This window comes from Cryptomeria japonica, chromosome 10, assembly GCF_030272615.1.
Source record: "Cryptomeria japonica chromosome 10, Sugi_1.0, whole genome shotgun sequence".
NCBI classification, from domain to species: domain Eukaryota; kingdom Viridiplantae; phylum Streptophyta; class Pinopsida; order Cupressales; family Cupressaceae; genus Cryptomeria; species Cryptomeria japonica.
In genome coordinates this window covers 744,333,212-744,353,699 of record NC_081414.1, presented here as the reverse complement: position 1 = coordinate 744,353,699, position 20,488 = coordinate 744,333,212, and the positions used below count along the sequence as shown (strand labels likewise).

The 20,488-nt window shown below is 30.9% G+C and overlaps 1 protein-coding gene across 1 annotated transcript; it reads right to left on the bottom strand.

The window, feature by feature from the left end:
• Positions 1-17,561: 17,561 nt before the first annotated feature.
• On the bottom strand, positions 17,562-17,952 carry LOC131076664 (glycine-rich protein 5-like). The gene is made up of 2 exons (XM_059212739.1): positions 17,902-17,952; positions 17,562-17,816 (listed from the first exon to the last, which is right to left on the bottom strand). The coding sequence occupies exons 1-2, from the start codon at positions 17,950-17,952 to the stop codon at positions 17,562-17,564; spliced, it is 306 nt and encodes a 101-aa protein (XP_059068722.1).
• Positions 17,953-20,488: the final 2,536 nt, after the last annotated feature.

Genomic DNA, 20,488 nt, shown 5'->3' with positions numbered 1-20,488 from the left:
GTTTATTTTGAAAAAATTATTTTAGTTATATTAATTTATTATAAAGGCATTCTTTCATTTAAAAAATTTTAAGCCAAGATTTAGAGACTAATCTATATGTCCTAAAATCATTTAGTTGTATAAAATAGATTATGAACATGACATATATAGATTATGCAAAGTAGAATTACAATTGCTGAAATCTGCATGCTTTCAATATATAAAAATATCCAGCTTAAGGCTTTTGTATGTTTATCACTTTAGGGCTTTTGAAGGCCATGTTTTACAGGCTTGAATCTTTATATATGTTAAAACAATATTTTTTATTATAAATTATTTAAAGCCATATTGTATGGAATTTTTTTATCTTGTGATTTTTTTCTAGACATGTTTGGCACTGATAAAATCTTTTTGATTTAAAATATAGTAGTATTTATGAGATAACTATTAAAAAAAATTAGTATGCTATGTATAATGGATAGCACTAATAACATTGATAATTATTTTTATGGAATTTGGATAATACTATAAATGAAGGTTACCCATGGTATTGTTAATTATATTATTAGAGATTTAATAATATTATATTCATAGGTTAATTTTACTACTAGAGTTTATAAATCTAGTATTGTTGTGTAGAAATTTATAATCATACATAACTAGTACTTTAGATTTTACTAAAATAAATACCAGTACAACTTAACGATAACTTATAGATTAATGGCTACCTTCATATGGGATTATAGAGAAAAAATTGAAGGGAAAATTAAATCATATCCCATAAATACCAAAAAGTGGCTACTTCTAAGGTTCATGTTAAGGTTAAGGATTCTTCTATTGTTTCTTTTGATAAAGTTACATTATCCCTATTGATGTCATTCTTTCTCATTATACTTATATTTCCCCACTTTATTTCGTTGTTTCCTTTTTTGGGGTTGTTAGTGAAGTTTCACCATTTGATGATAAATCTAGTTAGACAATAGTTCAAAGAAGGAAGAAAGATAAAGTTAGCTAAGTTTGCTCCCACTTCTAAAAAAGAAGAAAGATGTAAAGGCTTTTCTTAGTCCTAACTTAATTTACCTCTTGGGTAAATGTTGTCCTATTTTTGTAACAACCTTTTATTTTGGTGCTCTACTAGCTTGATCTTTAAGCCTTTTTTATGGTTTTTTTAGTTGGACTTGTAATGGGTTGGGGCCCTTCCCTACTAAATTTAATCAAAAACAAAATATTTGAGCATTCAGGGTATGTTTCAATTTAGATGCAAGGGATGAGAATGTAACCCTTTTCATAAGTTACCATAATTAGAGGTACTTTGATATATGAGAGCCATAAAAAAGAAAAGGAAAACAAATATCATATGTGCCAATAAATTGGCCTTTCTTTTTAATTTCAGCCTCACTTGATCAAGGAGTAATGTTTCATCATCCTAAATCAAGGTGTTTTTCACTTGTGTGGCCATCTTGGATAGCAAGTCCACTCCCTAATTAACTTCTTTGTATGTGTGACTGATCTTGTGATTTTGTAGGGATGACTGATTGATTCAAGACATTCTAATCATTTTGAGAAGTGATCAATTAGGCAAGGCTTCACTTAAAATTATTTTGATGACAATATACCAATAGTACCCCTTAATAATGATATTATCTAGGCATTTATGTTTAAAAATTTGAATCCCATGATACATGGTCACCATCTTGATGCAAGAGCATCTCTGGTCCATGAGCAATCTTGCATCAACCAAAAATATTTCCTTTTTGTTTAAGTTCAATGTTTCTGTGTTCCTATTGATAGATGTCGGTAGTTGATTTATTTTCATTGTAGATCATATTTTTGGTTTTCAAGCTGGTTCATGTGCTTAATTTCAGATTCTCAACTTATTTGTGTTCTTTTCTGGCTAGTTATCGCTCCCGGTTTGACTGTTTCTATGTTCTAGGACAATTCTTGAGCTTACCGGTTGGTTTTCCTTCATTTTAGGAGTGATGTCTTGGTGTGTGGATCTATTTGGGGTCTTGTCTGATGTTCTTTGGTATGTGGTTGACCTTCCTGTTGATCCGTAGTTCTTGGTTGTTATTTTTCGGATTAATTTCTTCATTCTTAGGGCTGACCTATTTACACGTTTCATTTTCCTGCATTGGTAAATGTAATCTTTTGTGGCCAACTCGGATATGTTTCGAAGGGTATATATATGTTATTATGTGATCATTTATAGGAAAGTCAAGGAAGATGTAATTTTAGATTCATGATTAGCGATTCAAATGAATTTGAGAGTTCCGGTGGGGTTGTAAACTGGCAGGTTAGCCTGCATGCAATCAGTTATTTATCGGATGTTATGTGATGTATGTATGATGATAAACGATTGTCATTGGAGGTTCCATGATGATAATATGACCTAAATTTATATTTTTTCTATGTTTTCCTATAGCTTCCGTTGTGTTACTCCTTTTGCATGAGTTGATCAGTTCTCATTGAGGATCCACCAGTCATGGTTGCATCATATCTCAACATGATGGGAGATTTGGACCCCAAGTTGATTTTATAGGAAAAATAAAAATTCCTTTGAAGCCTCTTAGCACTCCACACCTCCCACCTACCCTAGATTACCAAAATAAGAGCCATCACAATTTATCTTGAGCCAACATGGAGAAGGGGATACCAAGTCATGGTATAATTGTATAGGCTTATAAAATATTATTTAATTTATATTTAGGATAGTATCATAATTTAAATAAATCTAGGACCATTCAAGAATCAAAGAGGAGTTATGACTCCATATTTTAATATCTTCAAAGAGCATTTGATTTAGGGTGATATTATAGGAATATTTAGACCTGGATGTTTATTTGGATGGTAAAATTCCATAAATTACCAAAAAACTATATAATTCCATCAATGGTTGAAGAAAAGTTGATTTCATACAAGTTTGAAATTTTGTAGGATGAAATGAAGATGTAGAGAAGCACAAAAAGGATTAATTAGCAAAGTATGAATATTAAAAAATAATATTTGTAGGTTAATAATTATATTGTGAGTTTATTTAAGTTTATGGTGGCGAAAGAAAGTATTACATGAAGAAGATCTCTTGATTTAAAGATTTAAAGTTCTAAGTTACAGTGTTGCTACATAGTTGAGTGCTTATTATCCCAATCTAACTTTATATAATTTTAAGAGAGAATTATTTTAGTCCATGTTGCTATAATAATAGGTCATGAGGCCCTTATATGGTTGTGATTCTATACTTTTTTTATTATTTTTAGGATAAAAGAGAAAAAAATTGCTTACATATTGTGTTCTTTAGAAGATTGATAATATTTGTGGAAGTGAGCATGTAGATGCATGATAAGTTGGTTTGGTAAGAACCCCTAGTCATGATCTACATCTGTCATATAGATGCTAAGAAACCCCAATAAATGTTCTAGGGAACTCATGCACCATTGGATGAAGCCCACTTTTATTATTTTAAGTATGTAGATGCTAGCAATGATTACATTAGATTACCAGATTATTTGTGATTGTTCCTCCAAGTGACACACTAATCTTTAAAAAAAAAATGATCTAATGTTGTTTTTACTCAATGAGGCTCCATAAAGAATGTCTAAATAATATTTTTCTATTGGTTGATAGTATTACATATCAGGCATAATGGGTTATTTTCTCTTATGATAGTAGTGGATGATGACATTGAAGAAAAAAATATAACTTCTTTTACTCTATAGGTGTTTTAAATTTTTTTCAGTATTTATGGAAGTGAGCATGTAGATGCATGATAAGTTGGTTTCGTAAGAACCCCTAGTCATGATCTACATTAGTCATATAGATGCTAAGAAACCCCATGAAATGTTCTAGGGAACTCATGCACCATTGGATGAACCCCACTTTTATTATTTTAAGTATGTAGATGCTAGCAATGATTACATTAGATTACTGGATTATTTGTGATTGTTCCTCCAAGTGACACACCAATCTTTTCAAAAAAATATGATCTAATGTTGTTTGTACTCAATGAGGCTCCATAAAGAATGTCTAAATAATATTTTTATATTGGTTGATAGTATTACATATCAGGTATAATGGGTTATTTTCTCTTATGATAGTAGTGGATGGTGACATTGAAGAAAAAATTATAACTTCTTGTACTCTATAGTTGTTTTCAAAATTTTCGGTATTATAAATGTACCATTGGATAGTTCATAGTCATAAACCTTTGTGGTGTGACACCTTCCATATAATATTGTGGGAACTTAGTGGAATCTATAGGATTTCTTATTTTTCTAAGTACCATAATGGTCTTGAGAATACATGCATAATAATGTTATTTAAAAATTGTGGAGCCTTTTCATCTGTGATTGTGTTGGAATATTGTGTTACATTTCTAACAATTAAAGTGTTAGAATTCTCAAATTTTTTGGTATAGAATTGGCCATGTAACAAGAATACATGGAATAGTACAACTCATTCAATCATATAATAATTTTTAAATAGTTTATCTACTAATGTGCTACTGGTTATTTATACAAAAAAAAAAAAAAAAAATTGTATATGGCCTACATAAATTTATTCGCATTGGTGGGACATACAAGATTATTTTCTTGAAGAAAAAGAAAATTCCTTAAAATTATAACTAAAAAGATATTATTTTGAGATAGATAGTTTAAGGGCTATCACATGCTTAAGGGGAAAGATCCTTTTGTGTCAAATCAAGATTACATCAACCATTCATCTCACCTTCCATAAATTTTCCCTCGTTATACAATTAAATTAATTTTACCCATTGAAAATTACAATGAGTAGTATTAGGATTCAATGAAAATATTATTTTATTAATACAACATTAAATTGAACTGTTACAATATTTATAGAAGGAAAAAGAGAATTTGTAACACATGCTAATATGAATGCATCTATGTTTTTAATGCACCATTGATAAACTCTCATGTGTTCATATAAAGGTTTTCTCAACAAGTATCTGGTCATTTTCTTGATTCCTTTGCTTAGTTCCTTCCTCATATATTATTAATACAACATTAAAGTATTTATAGTTACAATCTTTATTGAGGGAACTAAGAGGATTTGTAACACATGCTAATATGAATGTATCTAAATTTTTAATGCGCCATTGATAAACTCTCATGTGTTCATATAAAGGTATGCTCAACAAGTATTTAGTCATTTTCTTGATTCTTTTTCTTAGTTCCTTCCTCATCTATTAACAATAACTCATCGTTTTTTATAATTTCCTTATTTATTACTCTTCTTATTGTAAAGTGGAAAATTGAACCTTGGTGATTCCCCACCTAGGAGAGAGAAAGGAAATCGTTAGGATGATTTTCACTTGGGAGATACTTTACATTCAAAAGAGGGGTTAAGTTCACTAGCTCCAAACCATACAGTGAATAAGGATCCAAATACTAAGTGAATTACAAGGGTGCAATGCAATTTATCCTCTTTTGTAAGTAGAAGAGTTGACTTGTTGACTACGTAGAAAATGAAGACAAAATGGGTGAAATAAGGAGCTAACAATTCAGGATCATGTTGTAACTTCAGATCTGAGGTATTTAGACTGATACACACCTTACTTGCAAATTTAGAGAAAAAATGTCGGGACCATGCGTAAGTTATGCACGGTCCTCCGAAAAATCCGTGAGTCGAAAAGGGTTTTTCCATCTTTGCAAATGAATCCTAAATATGTAATTATAGTTGTGCACCTACAACCTGCACACAGAAAAGAAGGATTATGGATAGGGGTTTGCCTTAGTCAAACCCCGGTTGAGAAATAAACCTTGAAAGAAATTAATGGCAAATGCTTAAATGTAAATAATGAAAATATATACCTTGTAGATTTGCAATTTGTTGATGATGGTTGCTTTGCTTCCTGAATGTAATCATAAGTGTTGCATGAAATGACATGTAACATGACAAAACCCTAACATACACACATGCTTGCAAATGAATTTTGTAATGTTGCTCCAATGGATGAATTAAGAAGACACATGAAGAAGAAGACTTGATGGATGCTTGAAGACTTGAACACTTGAACGCTTGATGGCAGTAATGGAGACCTTCCACTTGTTTTCCCAATTTTCACCTATGCAAATGAGAGGACTAGATCCCCTTTTATTCTTGCCTTGGAGCGTTAATTATCCCTTCACCAAAGGCCAACATAGGGGGGAATTTAATTCCCAAAAGATAATTTAGGTTCAAGGGTTAGATGGACCCATTTTGGGGCCACATAAAGAGGGAGGACAAGGGCACCACGCCCGTGTCCTAAGGGGACAAGGGTGACACACCATGGTCCTGCCCATTTTTTCAGGGCCTGAAACATGGTCTAAACAAGTTGTAAAGTGTGGAAATGAGGCCTAGTTCCATGGTGGAGGCATAGATGGATCTCTATCAAGCATGGGAGATGATATATCCAAGGTAAGGGGCCTAAAACATGGTCAAAATTGAAAGGGGTGCAATTTTATGACACTACACTTATATAAAAATATACACAACACCTTCTACATAATAGACAATATATTAGAATACATCTACAATACCTTCTTCTTATCCTCAAATTTTATAAAGGATGGTGTAAGATTAGGCTATATCCACCCAAGATCTAGAGACCAGATGGAAAGTACAAGAGCAAGAGAGATAGAATATGATAAGAATATATTGTATTCCTATCAATGGTGCAATAGAATCAACTAGATTTCATGAATGAATATTACATAGGAGACCCCTTGGTTATATAGCCAAGGTGAGAACATAGAAATGCATAAGATTATGACAAGCGTCATAATCTTATAACATGAGACCAAAAGTGAAAATCTGTATCTCCAACCTATCACTTACTCATCCAATTGACTACACCACCAAATAGAGTATACACATAAGAACTAGTGGATTTCCTGCTATCAATATACATACCTATTTTGAATCCATATAACTATGAATATCAAGGGAAATCTCATATCCTATCAAATTACCATGTTAACACAAAGAATACTGTGAGGTACCCTTCAATTATTTGAAGACTCTTTTAATTTCATCCCAATGAACTCTACTAGGATTAGACATATATTTGGAAAGAAATCCCATTGCTTGGGCAATATCTAGTCTAGTGCAGACCATAACATACATAAAACATCCAACTACACTTTGTCAAGGAAATCTCTCCATGTCTTTGATCTTCTATGGGGATGTAGGACAACCTTAAGTAGATAAATTCATCCCAACTATAAAAGAAACACATAGTGGTATACAATTGTGCATGTTATACCTCTATAAGATTGAATTCATACACTTACTCTAGCCTATCCATAGCTTTCTGTTCACTTTATCTCTTCTAATTTCCATCCCAAGAATGTGTTTAGCTACACCAAAATATTTCATTTTAAATTTATCTACAAGTCAAGATTTTAGTTTTGAAATCATTCATTTCCCTTTACCAATAAATAACATTCATCAACATATAATGCAATGTATAGGAAATGATCACCATCATATTTATAATAAATATAATGATCTGATTTATAATACTTAGATCCCAAACTCAACACATGTATCAAATTTATGGTATAACATCCTAGGACTACATTTGATGACATACAAGATTTATAGATACCACAATATTGGGCTACACTTATTGGCCAAAATTGACATTGAAATCAACATTTTGCACTAGATCTTCACTTCCTAACACTTATAACAACTAAACCATTAATAATTTGAAGATGAAGTAGACAACTAATTTGTGATATTTTTTGTATATATATATATATATATAAAATTAAAAATAAATTGTGGATATTTTTATGCAACGTTTAATAACTTAATTTTTACAGTAATCAACATTTTTCAGAAGTGAGGTTTATGATGTCATGCATAACATTTTTTATTAAAAGAATAAAATATATATTTTTCACACTAATATCTAGTGTATATATTTTTTTTTCATATTTTTTTGTTGCATATATTTTTTTAAGTTAGTTTTTTAAATCAATGTAATTATAAGTTGGAGAGAGGTGTATGATGTCATGCATAACTTTTTTTGTATTCATTTGAATTAACTTATTCTTTTTGTGTTGACATGAGGATATCGATACCTAGAGAAAAGATGTTTTTTATAATTTATTTTCTTTATTTTCCTATTTTTTCACATGTGTGAAACAAAGACCTTAATGCTTGATGAAAAACCTATATTCATAAGAAATAAAAAATAAATACATTAATAAAATTCAATATACTCAAAATATACTTTTTGGAAAGCTTATAATAAGGACTACATACATACAAAACAAAACTTCTAAATGAATTTATTTGACCTCCCAAAAGCTAACATAAAAGGAATTTTTTATCAATATTTTGATAGGTGCAAACGAGACTCCATTGCAAGTATGATTTAAGAGTAGAAAGGTTATATCAAAAGGATTTTCATCTAAGAGGATTTTATCTAACCCTATCCAATAAATTCCTTCAAATGAGACCTCTCAAGGATTAAATCATTATATTTTCTAAAAAATATGTGATTTCAACAAAAAATTAGGATGTACCAAAAAGTGTAACCCAATATTGTGGGACTGACTTCATATAAATATACTTCCCTAAACCAGCTTGAAGGAAATCAATTTTCACATCCATTTGCTCAACATCTAAATAATAAGCATTAACAATAGGAAAAAAAATCTAATGGATGTCATTTTTTAAATAGAAGAAAATATCTCACCATAATCAATACACTAAACCTAATAATAGCCCTTTGCAACTAACCTTGTTGTATACTTTTCAATACCTCCATCTAAACCAATATTTTTATTAAACACCCATTTTAAACCAACAAAATTTTCATCCTTTAGGAAATGGTACAAGATTTCATGTATCATTATTTTTCTAAGTTTCCATTTATTTATCCATAAAAATCTTCCAATATTCTGCATCATTCATATCTAATTCCTCTTTTGGAGATCTAGGTTCATCCATGTTAGTTCTCAAAGAAAAAATATATCTCCAATCATCAGTCAACTACCTTTCATGTGGTTGTTTATGTCTTGTAGACCTTCAAAAAAGCTAAGATGGAGGTTCTTCCTCCCTTTTTAAAGATTCAGAGATAGATAAGCTCTCTTCAACTTCTTGTCTATCTAGGGGTCTCAATTCAAATGTCTTCTAAGGCATAGAGGGAAGTTGAATAACATATTCCTATTTAGTATGTTTTAGCTACAATGTAACAAAAGAGCAGTTAGTTTCTCTAAAAATAACATTTCTACTATACATTACCTTCTATGTAACATGATCTCAAATCTTGTATCCTTTCACAACATAATTGTACCCAATGAAGATACATTTTAGAGCCTTGTTCTCTAACTTTATTTCCTTCTCCTTTGGTACATGTGCATCTTCTTCACAACTAAAAACTCTAAGATGTCTCAATGAAGGCTTATGACCCGATGATGCCTCCATAGGCATTTTATCAACAAGAGTTGATGTAAGAAACCTTTTAATCAGGCAACAAGAAGTGACAATAGTTGTAGCCTAAAACTTTTTCTCTAGACCAAAACCACTCAGCAAACTCCTAGCCTTCTCCATCGATTTCCTATTCATTCTCTTTGAAATTCCATTGTGTTTTGGATAATATGGAGTTGTCTTTTATCTAGGAATACCATAGTATTTATAGAATCTATCAAAACCATTAGAGAAAATTCATTGCCATTATCAATGCTGAAATTTTTTATTTTCTTTCCAATCTACAACTCAACTATTTATTTAAATTCTTAAATCTACTAAAAACTTTAGATTTATTCTGTAAAAAAAATATTTCTCCTTCTACTATAATCATTAATAAATAAACATAATACATGGATTTATAATGTAAGCACATCTATAAAACCAAACACATTGAAATTAATAAGATCCAAAATATCACAAGATTTATGAGAATTCAAGTAAAACTAAATGCAGTTTTTATTTTTCAGAAATACAATGATCACAAAAAGAAACAAATCTGGATTAAAATTATTTAAACCTTCAACATTGGTTTTATTTTTAAGGTCCTTAGACCCTTTTCTCCAAAGTGTCCAAGTCTCTAGTGCCATAACATATGTGTAGGTAACTTTTATTCAAAAGAAAGAGAACCCTTAGGTACCCAAAAGCCATGACCACCTGCTGAAGTTGAAACCCTCACCTCTTCTAATGAAGTATCCATAAATATTTTTTTTACAAAAATAATATTGCCCTCAATAGTGTATGCATCCAACTTATATAATGCACCTTTGACCATTTTGCATCCTACATTAGAAAAGACTATTTGCACACTCTCATCTATTAGTTTGCTCAAATATAACAGATTTCTTTCTAGTCTAGGGATATGAAACACATCATTAATAATTTTTATTCTACCATAAAAAACCTAATTGTAACTTTACCACAACCAAAAAATCTAAATGAGAATGATCACCCAACTACACCTTATCGCCATCAAATTCTTCATATTGAAAAAAAAAAATCTCTATTAGAGGTCATATGAAAAGGTGCACTTAGTCAATTAAACATTCATCATTAGCTACATGAGTGGCCAAGGATGCAATGAATGCATCACCAATATTCCTTCCTAGAATTAGAATTAGGATCAAAGTTCTTCTTTTTCTTCTTCTTTTCTTCTTTTCACTCCTTATTGAAATGTCTAAGCTTATCACAATTCTATCAAATGACATTAGACTTTTCAAGATATTTAGACGCCCCTTGGAATTGTATTTATTATTATTTCATTTATTTTTTATTACAGGAATTGGGTATAGCACCCCCTATAAACTATAGTGCACCAGGAAAACATTTTAATGTGACCGATGATTCTGGCATGACACGTCCTCTAATACTGCATGGGCTAGGGGGAGACTATACGTTGTGACCTTTTTCTTCACCACTAGAATCTCTCGCCAATTAAGCTATCCCCTGCCCGAAATTGGATTTATTATGATTCTCATTATGCTTGCCTTTTTTCCTAGGTATTTCATAAACATTTAGTGCCTCCCTAACATTGATGGATACCTTCCTTCTAATCTCTTTAGAAAGAAAAGAATCCACCAAATATTCAATATTTAATAAAATATAAGTACTACTCATAGCCATAACAAGAGAATCTCACAAATCAAGCAAACATCAAAGCAATATTTGATATTTCTCCTCCTCACCCATCTTGACACCAACAGATACCAATTGAGTCACCAACATATTGAATTATTTTAGGCAGTTTGTAATTCATCCACCCTCTTCCATTCTTAAGGAACACAATTTCTTCCTCAAGAAAATATTTGGCTTGATACATGTCACCAAGTTTCTTCGAAAGTTTATTTGTGAAGGACTCTTCATGTACATTGATTAAATAATAGTCTACCAAGAATAACCTTACTAGATCCTTAACTTTATGGCCCATAACCTCATATTGAGTAGCCAAAGTTGGATTTGTAGGTTTACAAACATTCTCATCAATAGCATCCCATAGATATCGATCTATTAATAGATCCTCCATCTTTAGCTTCCACATATCAAAATTATTTCTAGAAAATTTCTCTACCTCTATTTTATGAATTTTCTAACTAAAATTTCTTGTAACAAGATGACAAAATATATTTTGCACAGGTTTCAACTCAATTTTGGATTAGTTAAAAAAAACAACTCACAATGTAAACCAAAGGTGATCAAGTTCTAATATCACTTGTAAGGAAATTAAGGTAGCAAAGCTTCCTATGTACACTAACTTTGAGAAGAGAGTAATGCAAAACTTTTTAGATCTTTACAATAGTTACAAAAAAATAACAATTTTAAAATTATATAGCTTGCATACAACACGATGATTTACTTTGGAAAAACTCTTTTAGGATAAAAACACCATACTTTGAAAGCCAACAAATATATTATTTAAAAATTAACAACATAATACAATATACTTATAAAGAAATCTTCTCATTTAAGAGTATCACCAACCAAATATTTGAAGGTAATTCATAGTTATGACTCTTACACACAACCTCCATCTCACATAGCTAATATATAGGAGATACAATACATGAAATTGTCAAACAATATTACAAAACTATGAGCTAAAACCACCAAAACAATATGGCATCAAACTTATCCCTAATATAGAGACCCTATGATGTGTCAAAGCACACATTAACACATGTAACTCCCTTTTACAACTCATTTATGTGTCCAACACATTTTTATGTTTCTCATTTTAGGAGGCCCAACTTCTAGAGGTCATAACTTTTGATCCAAGAGTATGATTGATGAACTATCTGAAGCATTAGAAATACCATGAAGTTATCTATTAATTAACAATTGGATATGCTAGTTACTACCACTTTCAGGCTCAAAAAATGCTTCTGAGACCGTTAAAATTGACTTTGAAACTTTAAATAAATTTTTTAAAACAAAAAAATTAATATCTTTAAATCTAGACATGATATTGCAGTGAAAATTTACCAACATGCTTCTTTATCCAATCTGTATCTTTGTAAATATTTAAAACCAATCTATGTGCAAATGTAAATCTACAATAAATAGTAACCTTATGCAAATGCAAGGTTGACACCCCATTTTCCTAACAAAATACATTCCTAATATTAAAAAGAAATGTAGTAGTTAATATTGATTGGAGCATCTAATCACATGCAACAATTAGCCATTGGTATTGTTCAACTACCATCTATCACTCATGCATAATCACCATGTGGAAATTACATTGACTATCATAATTTATATTCAATCTTCTTTCTGTTATACACACACAATGTGGGTTTATCAATATGGAGTTCTTATGGAACAATGCATATTATTATATTATTTTCCTCCTTACACAATCATTTTAAATTTTACTCACAAAATTCGATGACTTGTATAATTCCACTTTCAAAACATATGCCATTGGACTAATAGGAAAATGAATGTCACTATATCAAGTGCTAACCTTGCTTATGTAAGCATCAAATTTTCTATTAGATTGTACCTTCATGTGTTAGCTTGATCATGGATGAAAATTGATAGAATAAAGGTCGAGTTTTCATTGATTTATGATGTGATTGAATTATGCATATGTAAAAAAGAAGAAGAATATTTTCAATGCTTTGTCAAATAATATTTTTGTAATGATACTCTCTAAAATGTGCAAATGTCTTAGGATGACATTTTTAAATACACACCCTAGATATATGGAATTAAAATTTTGGCACTTAAATATGTAATGTTAGATTCATAGATTGTATAATCTGAGTTGGCCTAGTGGTAGAGAAATTGTGCTCCAATCAAAAAAAAAATGTTAGATCCATAGATTGTTATATTTTGAAATGTAAAATTTTGAATTTTCAAACAATGTAACAAATCACAAGGTTGCAATTTTATTGAAGGTGATTAATTTATTTAGATGAGAAGAAACAAGATTCTAAACAAGAAAACAAAACATGTTACTTTAATATACTAAAACTTAGATTATTAAATACATTATTTAAATAATACAATTCAAATGATTAACCCAAATTAATATAAAACTAAAATAAATATCAACCTACAGTTACACATAAAAACAAAAGAAATATAAAAGAAAATAAAAAGATATGATAAGACATCCTAAAATATAATGCTAGATAAATTTAACATCTTTGTGAATACACAAACCATGAATTAATTGTAAAGGGTTAACAATGTCCTTGTTTTGACATTGAAAAAATATGGTTGTATATTGAGATGTATCATTTGAATGATGAGTAGAATACTAATCCAAATTGAGAAAAAAAAAACATCCATTTAAAGTTTTGGGTCTTCTTGTTTGCATATATGCCTCTTAGAGCAGTTTATGGATGTCCATACCCTATGATGGATGTCCATACCCTATTCGAGAGATCCCATTTATGCATAGGTTAGGATAAGTTGGAAAACTTTATGGAGCCTGTCTTTACACCTAACAATCACATTGGTTGAAAGTTTATAAATCCTTTTCAACAAACATGTTTTAAGCATATCCTATAATCATAGCATTCCATGATTAATTAAACTGTAGACAATATCGAAGATGAAGTCCAATATTTTTTCACTTTGGTAGATAAAATCCATGCCCTTTTGCAGGAAAAATACCAACGTCTTGGGACAATGGTGGCAACGTTATCAAATACAAATCTCCAATGATTGCGGTAGTTCTGTCAAACATAAATATCCAAAGATGGAGTCTATTTTGAGTGGAAAGACTATTTTTTTTCGTTATGGTCAGGAAGCATAGATATGTACGCGAAATAAAGGTGAAGTCCAAAGAAGATGAAGATACAGATTTTTGACAATAAAGAATTCAAAAATCTTTGCAGAAGAGAATAAATTTCAAAATTAATGATGAAATATGGAACTAAAATAATGAAGATGAAGTCCAATATTTTTTCACTTTGGTAGATAAAATCCATGCAATGTATAATCTTTATGAGCAAAAGCTAATGAATCGCCCTTTTGCAGGAAAAATACCAATGTCTTGGGACAATGGTGGCAACGTTATCAAATACAAATCTCCAATGAAATGCCTTTCTGTAAGAAAAAATATGCACAACTCAGAATGATTACGGTAGCTCTGTCAATTATAAATATCCAAAGATGGAGTCTCTGTTTTAAGTGGAAATATTTATCTTTTTTTGGCTATGATCAGGAAGCATAGATATGTACGCGATATAAAGGTGAAGTCCAAGAAGATGAAGATACAGATTTTTGACAATGAAGAATTCAAAAATCTTTGCAAAAGAAAATAATTTTCAATATTAATGATGAAATATGAAACTAAAATAATTAAAATCTAAGCCTTCACTGAGTGTTGCCTCATTTGATACAAACGATTTATTTTATTCATTTGTTATATCATTTGACATGTATTATAACGAGTGTGTTTGAAGTTTCAAATAATGTTAGTGATGATAATAACAAAAGATTTTATTTAAAGAATATTAATTTTAAGCTTACTAAAAGAATGGAATATGATGGAAAGGTTTTTTTTTTTTTTTTAGTTGAATAATGAGTATGTTTGAATTTACAAATATTGTTAGTGATGATAATAACAAAAGATTTTCTTAAAGAATACTAATCTTAAGCCTATAAATAGAATGGAATGTGATGAAAAAGGTTCTTGAAAGTGTGCACACAAAGAATTAGGGTCTCTATTGAACTACATGATAGTCTAAAAACTGAAAGCTTTATATGTTAAAAGTTAAAAAATATAAATAATGTTGATGGTACTATATACATTCAAGTGAGTTCAATGTAGTTTTTTCAATGATCACGTGGTGAGCAAATAGAAATCAAATAATGTTTGAATGTTTGAGTTGGGTAATTGATGATTATTTGTTATCACCAAAAAGAAGTCATTTTCATGTTATATGTTATTAATGAAGTGAGTACATCATGTACATATATCATTTCATCAAAAAATTAGTAAACGGACAAATTTGTTTGAAGTTTTGTAGATCTAAAGATCAATAGAAAAATATATTGAAAAAGGCATTGGAAAAGAAGAACTTTGAGCACCACTAAAAAGAAATTTGAGCGTTGTGGATGTTGAAGCAATTGGTAGTAGAAATTAAGGAGTGTTCGAGTAATATAATTTCTCCCACATTAGAAAGAGTATGTTGTAAATATTTTATTTAAAGATGTTTCTAGGAAGGAAAAGATATTAAATAATTGTTTAGTAAGTTTCCTAATATTACATGCTGGTTATGTTCTATAAAATTCATTCTACTCTTAAGAGTTTAATATATTAAGGCAATGTGTTAATGTTTTATTATATTTAATCAAATCATCAAGTTGAATACATTGTCCTTTTTTGTAACATTATAATTGTTTACTTTTGTTTGCTTCTATCTGTCATTGATGACAATGTGATACAAATGTATATAGACAAAGGATTTTTCAGTTTTATAATATTTATGACAAAAAGTTACCTTCACAATTTTAATGCCAAGAAATTAAGATGCAATGTCTAAGGGAAAAAATCACTGAGCCCAAGGACAAAAATTGACTACCATGAGAATAATCATGAAGCTCAAAGAAAACATGAAAGAACATCCATTAACATAAACATAAAGATTAGGAAACAAGGACATGAATCAAAATAAATGATACAATATACTTATGTTGAATCTCTTAAATCAATTGCAACAAAATCAACTGATATGGGAGGCCCTCTTTTCTCTCTTTAGCTTATAGATGACCTTGGAATGATCGAAGTTGGAGGATAAAAGAATCATTTTAAGATTAATATTTACTTGTTTACGCTTTTGTTTCAATAATACTTTCTATATATCATTTAAATGAACAATAACAAATACTTAATGACTTAAACACCTAACCCTTCCATTAAAATCTTATTCTACTTAATGCGATTTCCTTGGTTTATTTAACATTTTTATAATTGATCGTTAATAATTCATTATAATGGCCTAGGAAACCATAGCAGCTTACATGGTGCATAGAATAACAGTAATAATTCATGAGAGTAACCAGTGATCAAATATTTGGAGTTACCATAGCAGCTTACGATCTGAATAATGGATATATGAAGAGTGATCTTTAGAAGCAGAGGAAATCAATAATTTGCCTCCACCATAATCTTATTAGGGTATAACCCAAATAAATATAGTACTGTTCAAGACGAGCTTGATCTTAAGATAAATAACTTACTAAAATAGCTAAGGCTCTATGTAGTATGAAGACTTTTGCATGCCAAATTTACTAATATATTGTGCAGATTACAACTTCACAAACTTCACTTCATGGATCCCATCTGCTATTAATTTTCTGATTTGATTTGAGACACAAGTTTATTCATACTGGAATACGCAAACAATAAAGAAACATTTTGAGAGACGTTATTCACGATCGCCCACCATGCACAACAAATAGGTTTCAGTTTTCCAACAATCCTCTTCTATTGCATATGTGAGAACAGTAATGGTTGATGCGTTACCATGACATAATCCTCTAAGTAACTACGATGTTGCATGAAACGAAAATATCATCTCATTCTCCTATTATAATTATGAGAATTCCGCATGCCTAAAAACTGTATTAATTTTAATTTAACGATACAAAACAGCAGTTATACCAAAACTTAACAACAATCAACAACAGACTGTAGAAATCCGATAAATTTAATTAAGGATTCATTATTCGTATCACTCATTTTAGATTATTTTTTCCTGCTATTTTTAATTCTTCCTATGCTTATCCTGCAACTTGTAGTGTATCATGATATTCAATTTAAATATCAGAAAAAAATTGAAATTAACAGTGAGAGAAATGAAAAGGGTGCTTGGGCTCCATTATACCTTGTATTCTAGTAAAACAATTTCAGTTCATTGAAAACATATAATCCTGCTAATAGTGTTCAGAATGGATGAATCGTTGGACAACCATACAATTGATAAAACGTGCTTGTCGTAACTAATTTCAGTTCAGTGAAAACATATAATCCTGCTAACAGTGTTCAGAAAGGATGAATCTTTGGACAACCATAGAATTTATAAAACATGCTTATCGTAACCAAGACCACGTTCATTATTTCCAAAACAGGAAAGTTAAGGGAGTTAAAATCCTCCACCTCCACCAGCTCCACCGCCGAAGCCGCCGCCTCCACCAGCTCCTCCTCCAAACCCGCCTCCTGCTCCTGCTCCTCCTCCAAAGCCACCGCCAACGCCTCCTCCAGCACCTCCTCCAAACCCTCCTCCAGCTCCGCCACCAGCTCCCCCACCAAAAGCCTCCTCCAGCACCACCACCGAGGCCTCCTCCAGCTCCACCACCGACACCTCCACCAAAACCTCCTCCGGCTCCGCCACCGCCGCCTAACCCTCCACCACCACCAAAGTTATCCGTTTCATATACAGTCGTCTTCGGACTTCTGCCTTCACAACCAACTATTACACTCACCACAAGCATTGCAGTAACAAGCAATCCACATTGCTTGAGCTTGGAAGCCATCTTTCCTACTTGCTTCGGCACTAATACTAATCACAATGTCTATGAACGTGGTAGATTGCCATTATATAGTTAATCCGATGGAGAGAAATCGAAGTCTTAAACGGTGACACAACTTAACCTACCATATTGCATTTAATGCCTCACCCTACAATCTTGTAGTCAATGTCATTATTATGCATTCTGATTTCCATTAATGCTAAAACCAACGAGTGCCGCGTCATAATAGCGGGATCATTATAGGGCTGTAGCTGTCTCCAATCAGGCAAAGGATTTGAACATAACATATTTTTTTCCTTTTTTAATCCTCAAATAGCGGTCTCTGACTCAAGTTTTAATGGTTCATTGAAAATCTGTGCTCTAATCAGTTTATTTTTGGTTTGCCACCTAAGCGCATAATTTCCCCACGCAAAACCATTAATACAGAACATCTAGATGGAGCGTACAGCTATAAAACGTGCGCTGAGTACGGTATGGACTCTGTTATCTTCATTTATTGATTTCAAGTATTGAATGGTAAATTGAAGTTTCAAAACTTAGAATTAAATGCACACAGAGTTGACGATGTCTATAACGACAAGGGTGGATAGTTATGAGCACTTTTAATAATTAAGAAATGGTTCATTTTGTCAGCTGAATAGTCATTTCAAACTGATTTCATATATCTCATCTCTTTATCAAGGAAATGGCTATGCAGTCACCTAAAATGCACCCTGTACATTGTCAAATAAAATGTGGTGCGTTTTAGGTGCTGCATAGACGGTGCCTCTTTCCCAAGGTTTACATCAATGATAAGAAAGTAAAGCAACAAAATTTGGTGTTTTTATGAAGATATAACTGCAAGAATGTAAAACTAGCATTTTTTTATTATTGGTCAAAGCTGAAAGAATTACAATGAAAATAAATGGTTGTCTAAAGAGAATGCTACATAGAAAATAGAGATGAACATAATTAAAGACAGTGTGAGAACATCATATCACAAGTATCAACTAACTAATACATCCAACATAGTCCACAAATAGTATAAAACGACTAATCAAACTTTAAAATTTGAAAATGTTTTCGATTTGACTGACACGTCAGGTCTCTCCTTGATGGAGCTGCAAAAATTGGCGTTTAATCACATCAAGATGTTTATTGTATTTAACCTCTTTTTATGTCTTTTCTTACCTAACATAAAAAGATGAATTGAAATATGATGTCAAAATAAATTTTTAGAAGATCTACTTCTTGATGCAAAATATCGTTAGAAAACATTGCTAAACATCTAGTTTTTCACATATGCAAGAGAATAAACTATCTCATACTATTAGCAATCACATTCTTAGTAAGTCTAATACAAAAAATCACTCCTTTCTATCATAACAATGATAAAAAATAGTTGAAAAAAATATTAAATATAATATTTCATTTTCTCTCAAAAAATATGTTTTAAGCTTTCATTGCATTGACAATAAAGGCACTTGGCTGATTTTATCTTCAAATATTTTAATTTATCCTCCATAGGTAGCTTGTGATGCAAGATAACCTAGGCTAAAATTTGAGTATTTGCCTCTACCTAAGACTTCCAAATTTAAGCATTTTAATTATTCTATTTCTTTTCTTGAAACCTATAATTTTATTTTGTGTCGTCTTAGATTCAATTCCATACTCAAAATAAGCTCAAAATAGATATTCCCCAGAGGAAAACATAGAAACGGGTAATTATCAAGCTAGAACAAATTCTTGAAGTTGTTATTAGCATAGTACATTGTTCATATCTCATTCCTTACCATTTCTCAATTGTATACTTGTTTCTCAATCGTACACCTATTTATGCATTTGGTTTATTCTCCTACACTCTGATTCAATGGATGACATTGGGTTTTTCTTTCTTCATATCTGCTTTCATTTCTATCAAAGTTTTGTAGTGGATACAAAGGTCTCCTCATAATCACTGTCATCTTGTTGAGCATATCCCTTTGAAACAAGTCACTCTTTATATTTATCAATTGATCCATCTACCTTGTATTTTGTTTTGAAAACCCGTTTGCTGCCTATGGGTTTTTTTCAAGTGGGTAGATCAATATGCTCAAATGTTTGATTCTTCATCAAAGATTCATACTCAACATCCATGACTTTCTTCCAACGTGTCTGACTGAGGGCCTCTTGAGTTGTATCAAGGTTAGTACTATTCATAACTAAAATCATCAATGCAAGATTCACCTCTTTTCTTGCATGGTTTATTATCCTTATTCATAGGAGAGGTATATAACAAAATTTAAATGGGAGTCCCTAATGGTGGCTTGAACATATTTTGTATGCAATCATTTCTACTTCTCTGAAGAATGATTCTCCAAATTTTGAATATCAACAAACAATTCTCCTTCTAACTAATCTTCTTCCCGAGAATAGTCCTCTATCTCATCACCTTAATATAAGAGCAATCTATGGGAGGTGGATGGATCTTCCTTATGTTCCAAGGAGTCAAAAGATGACTCATCATAGACCACATCTCAACTCATAAATATTATGTCTCTTAAGATCTATGAGATGATAA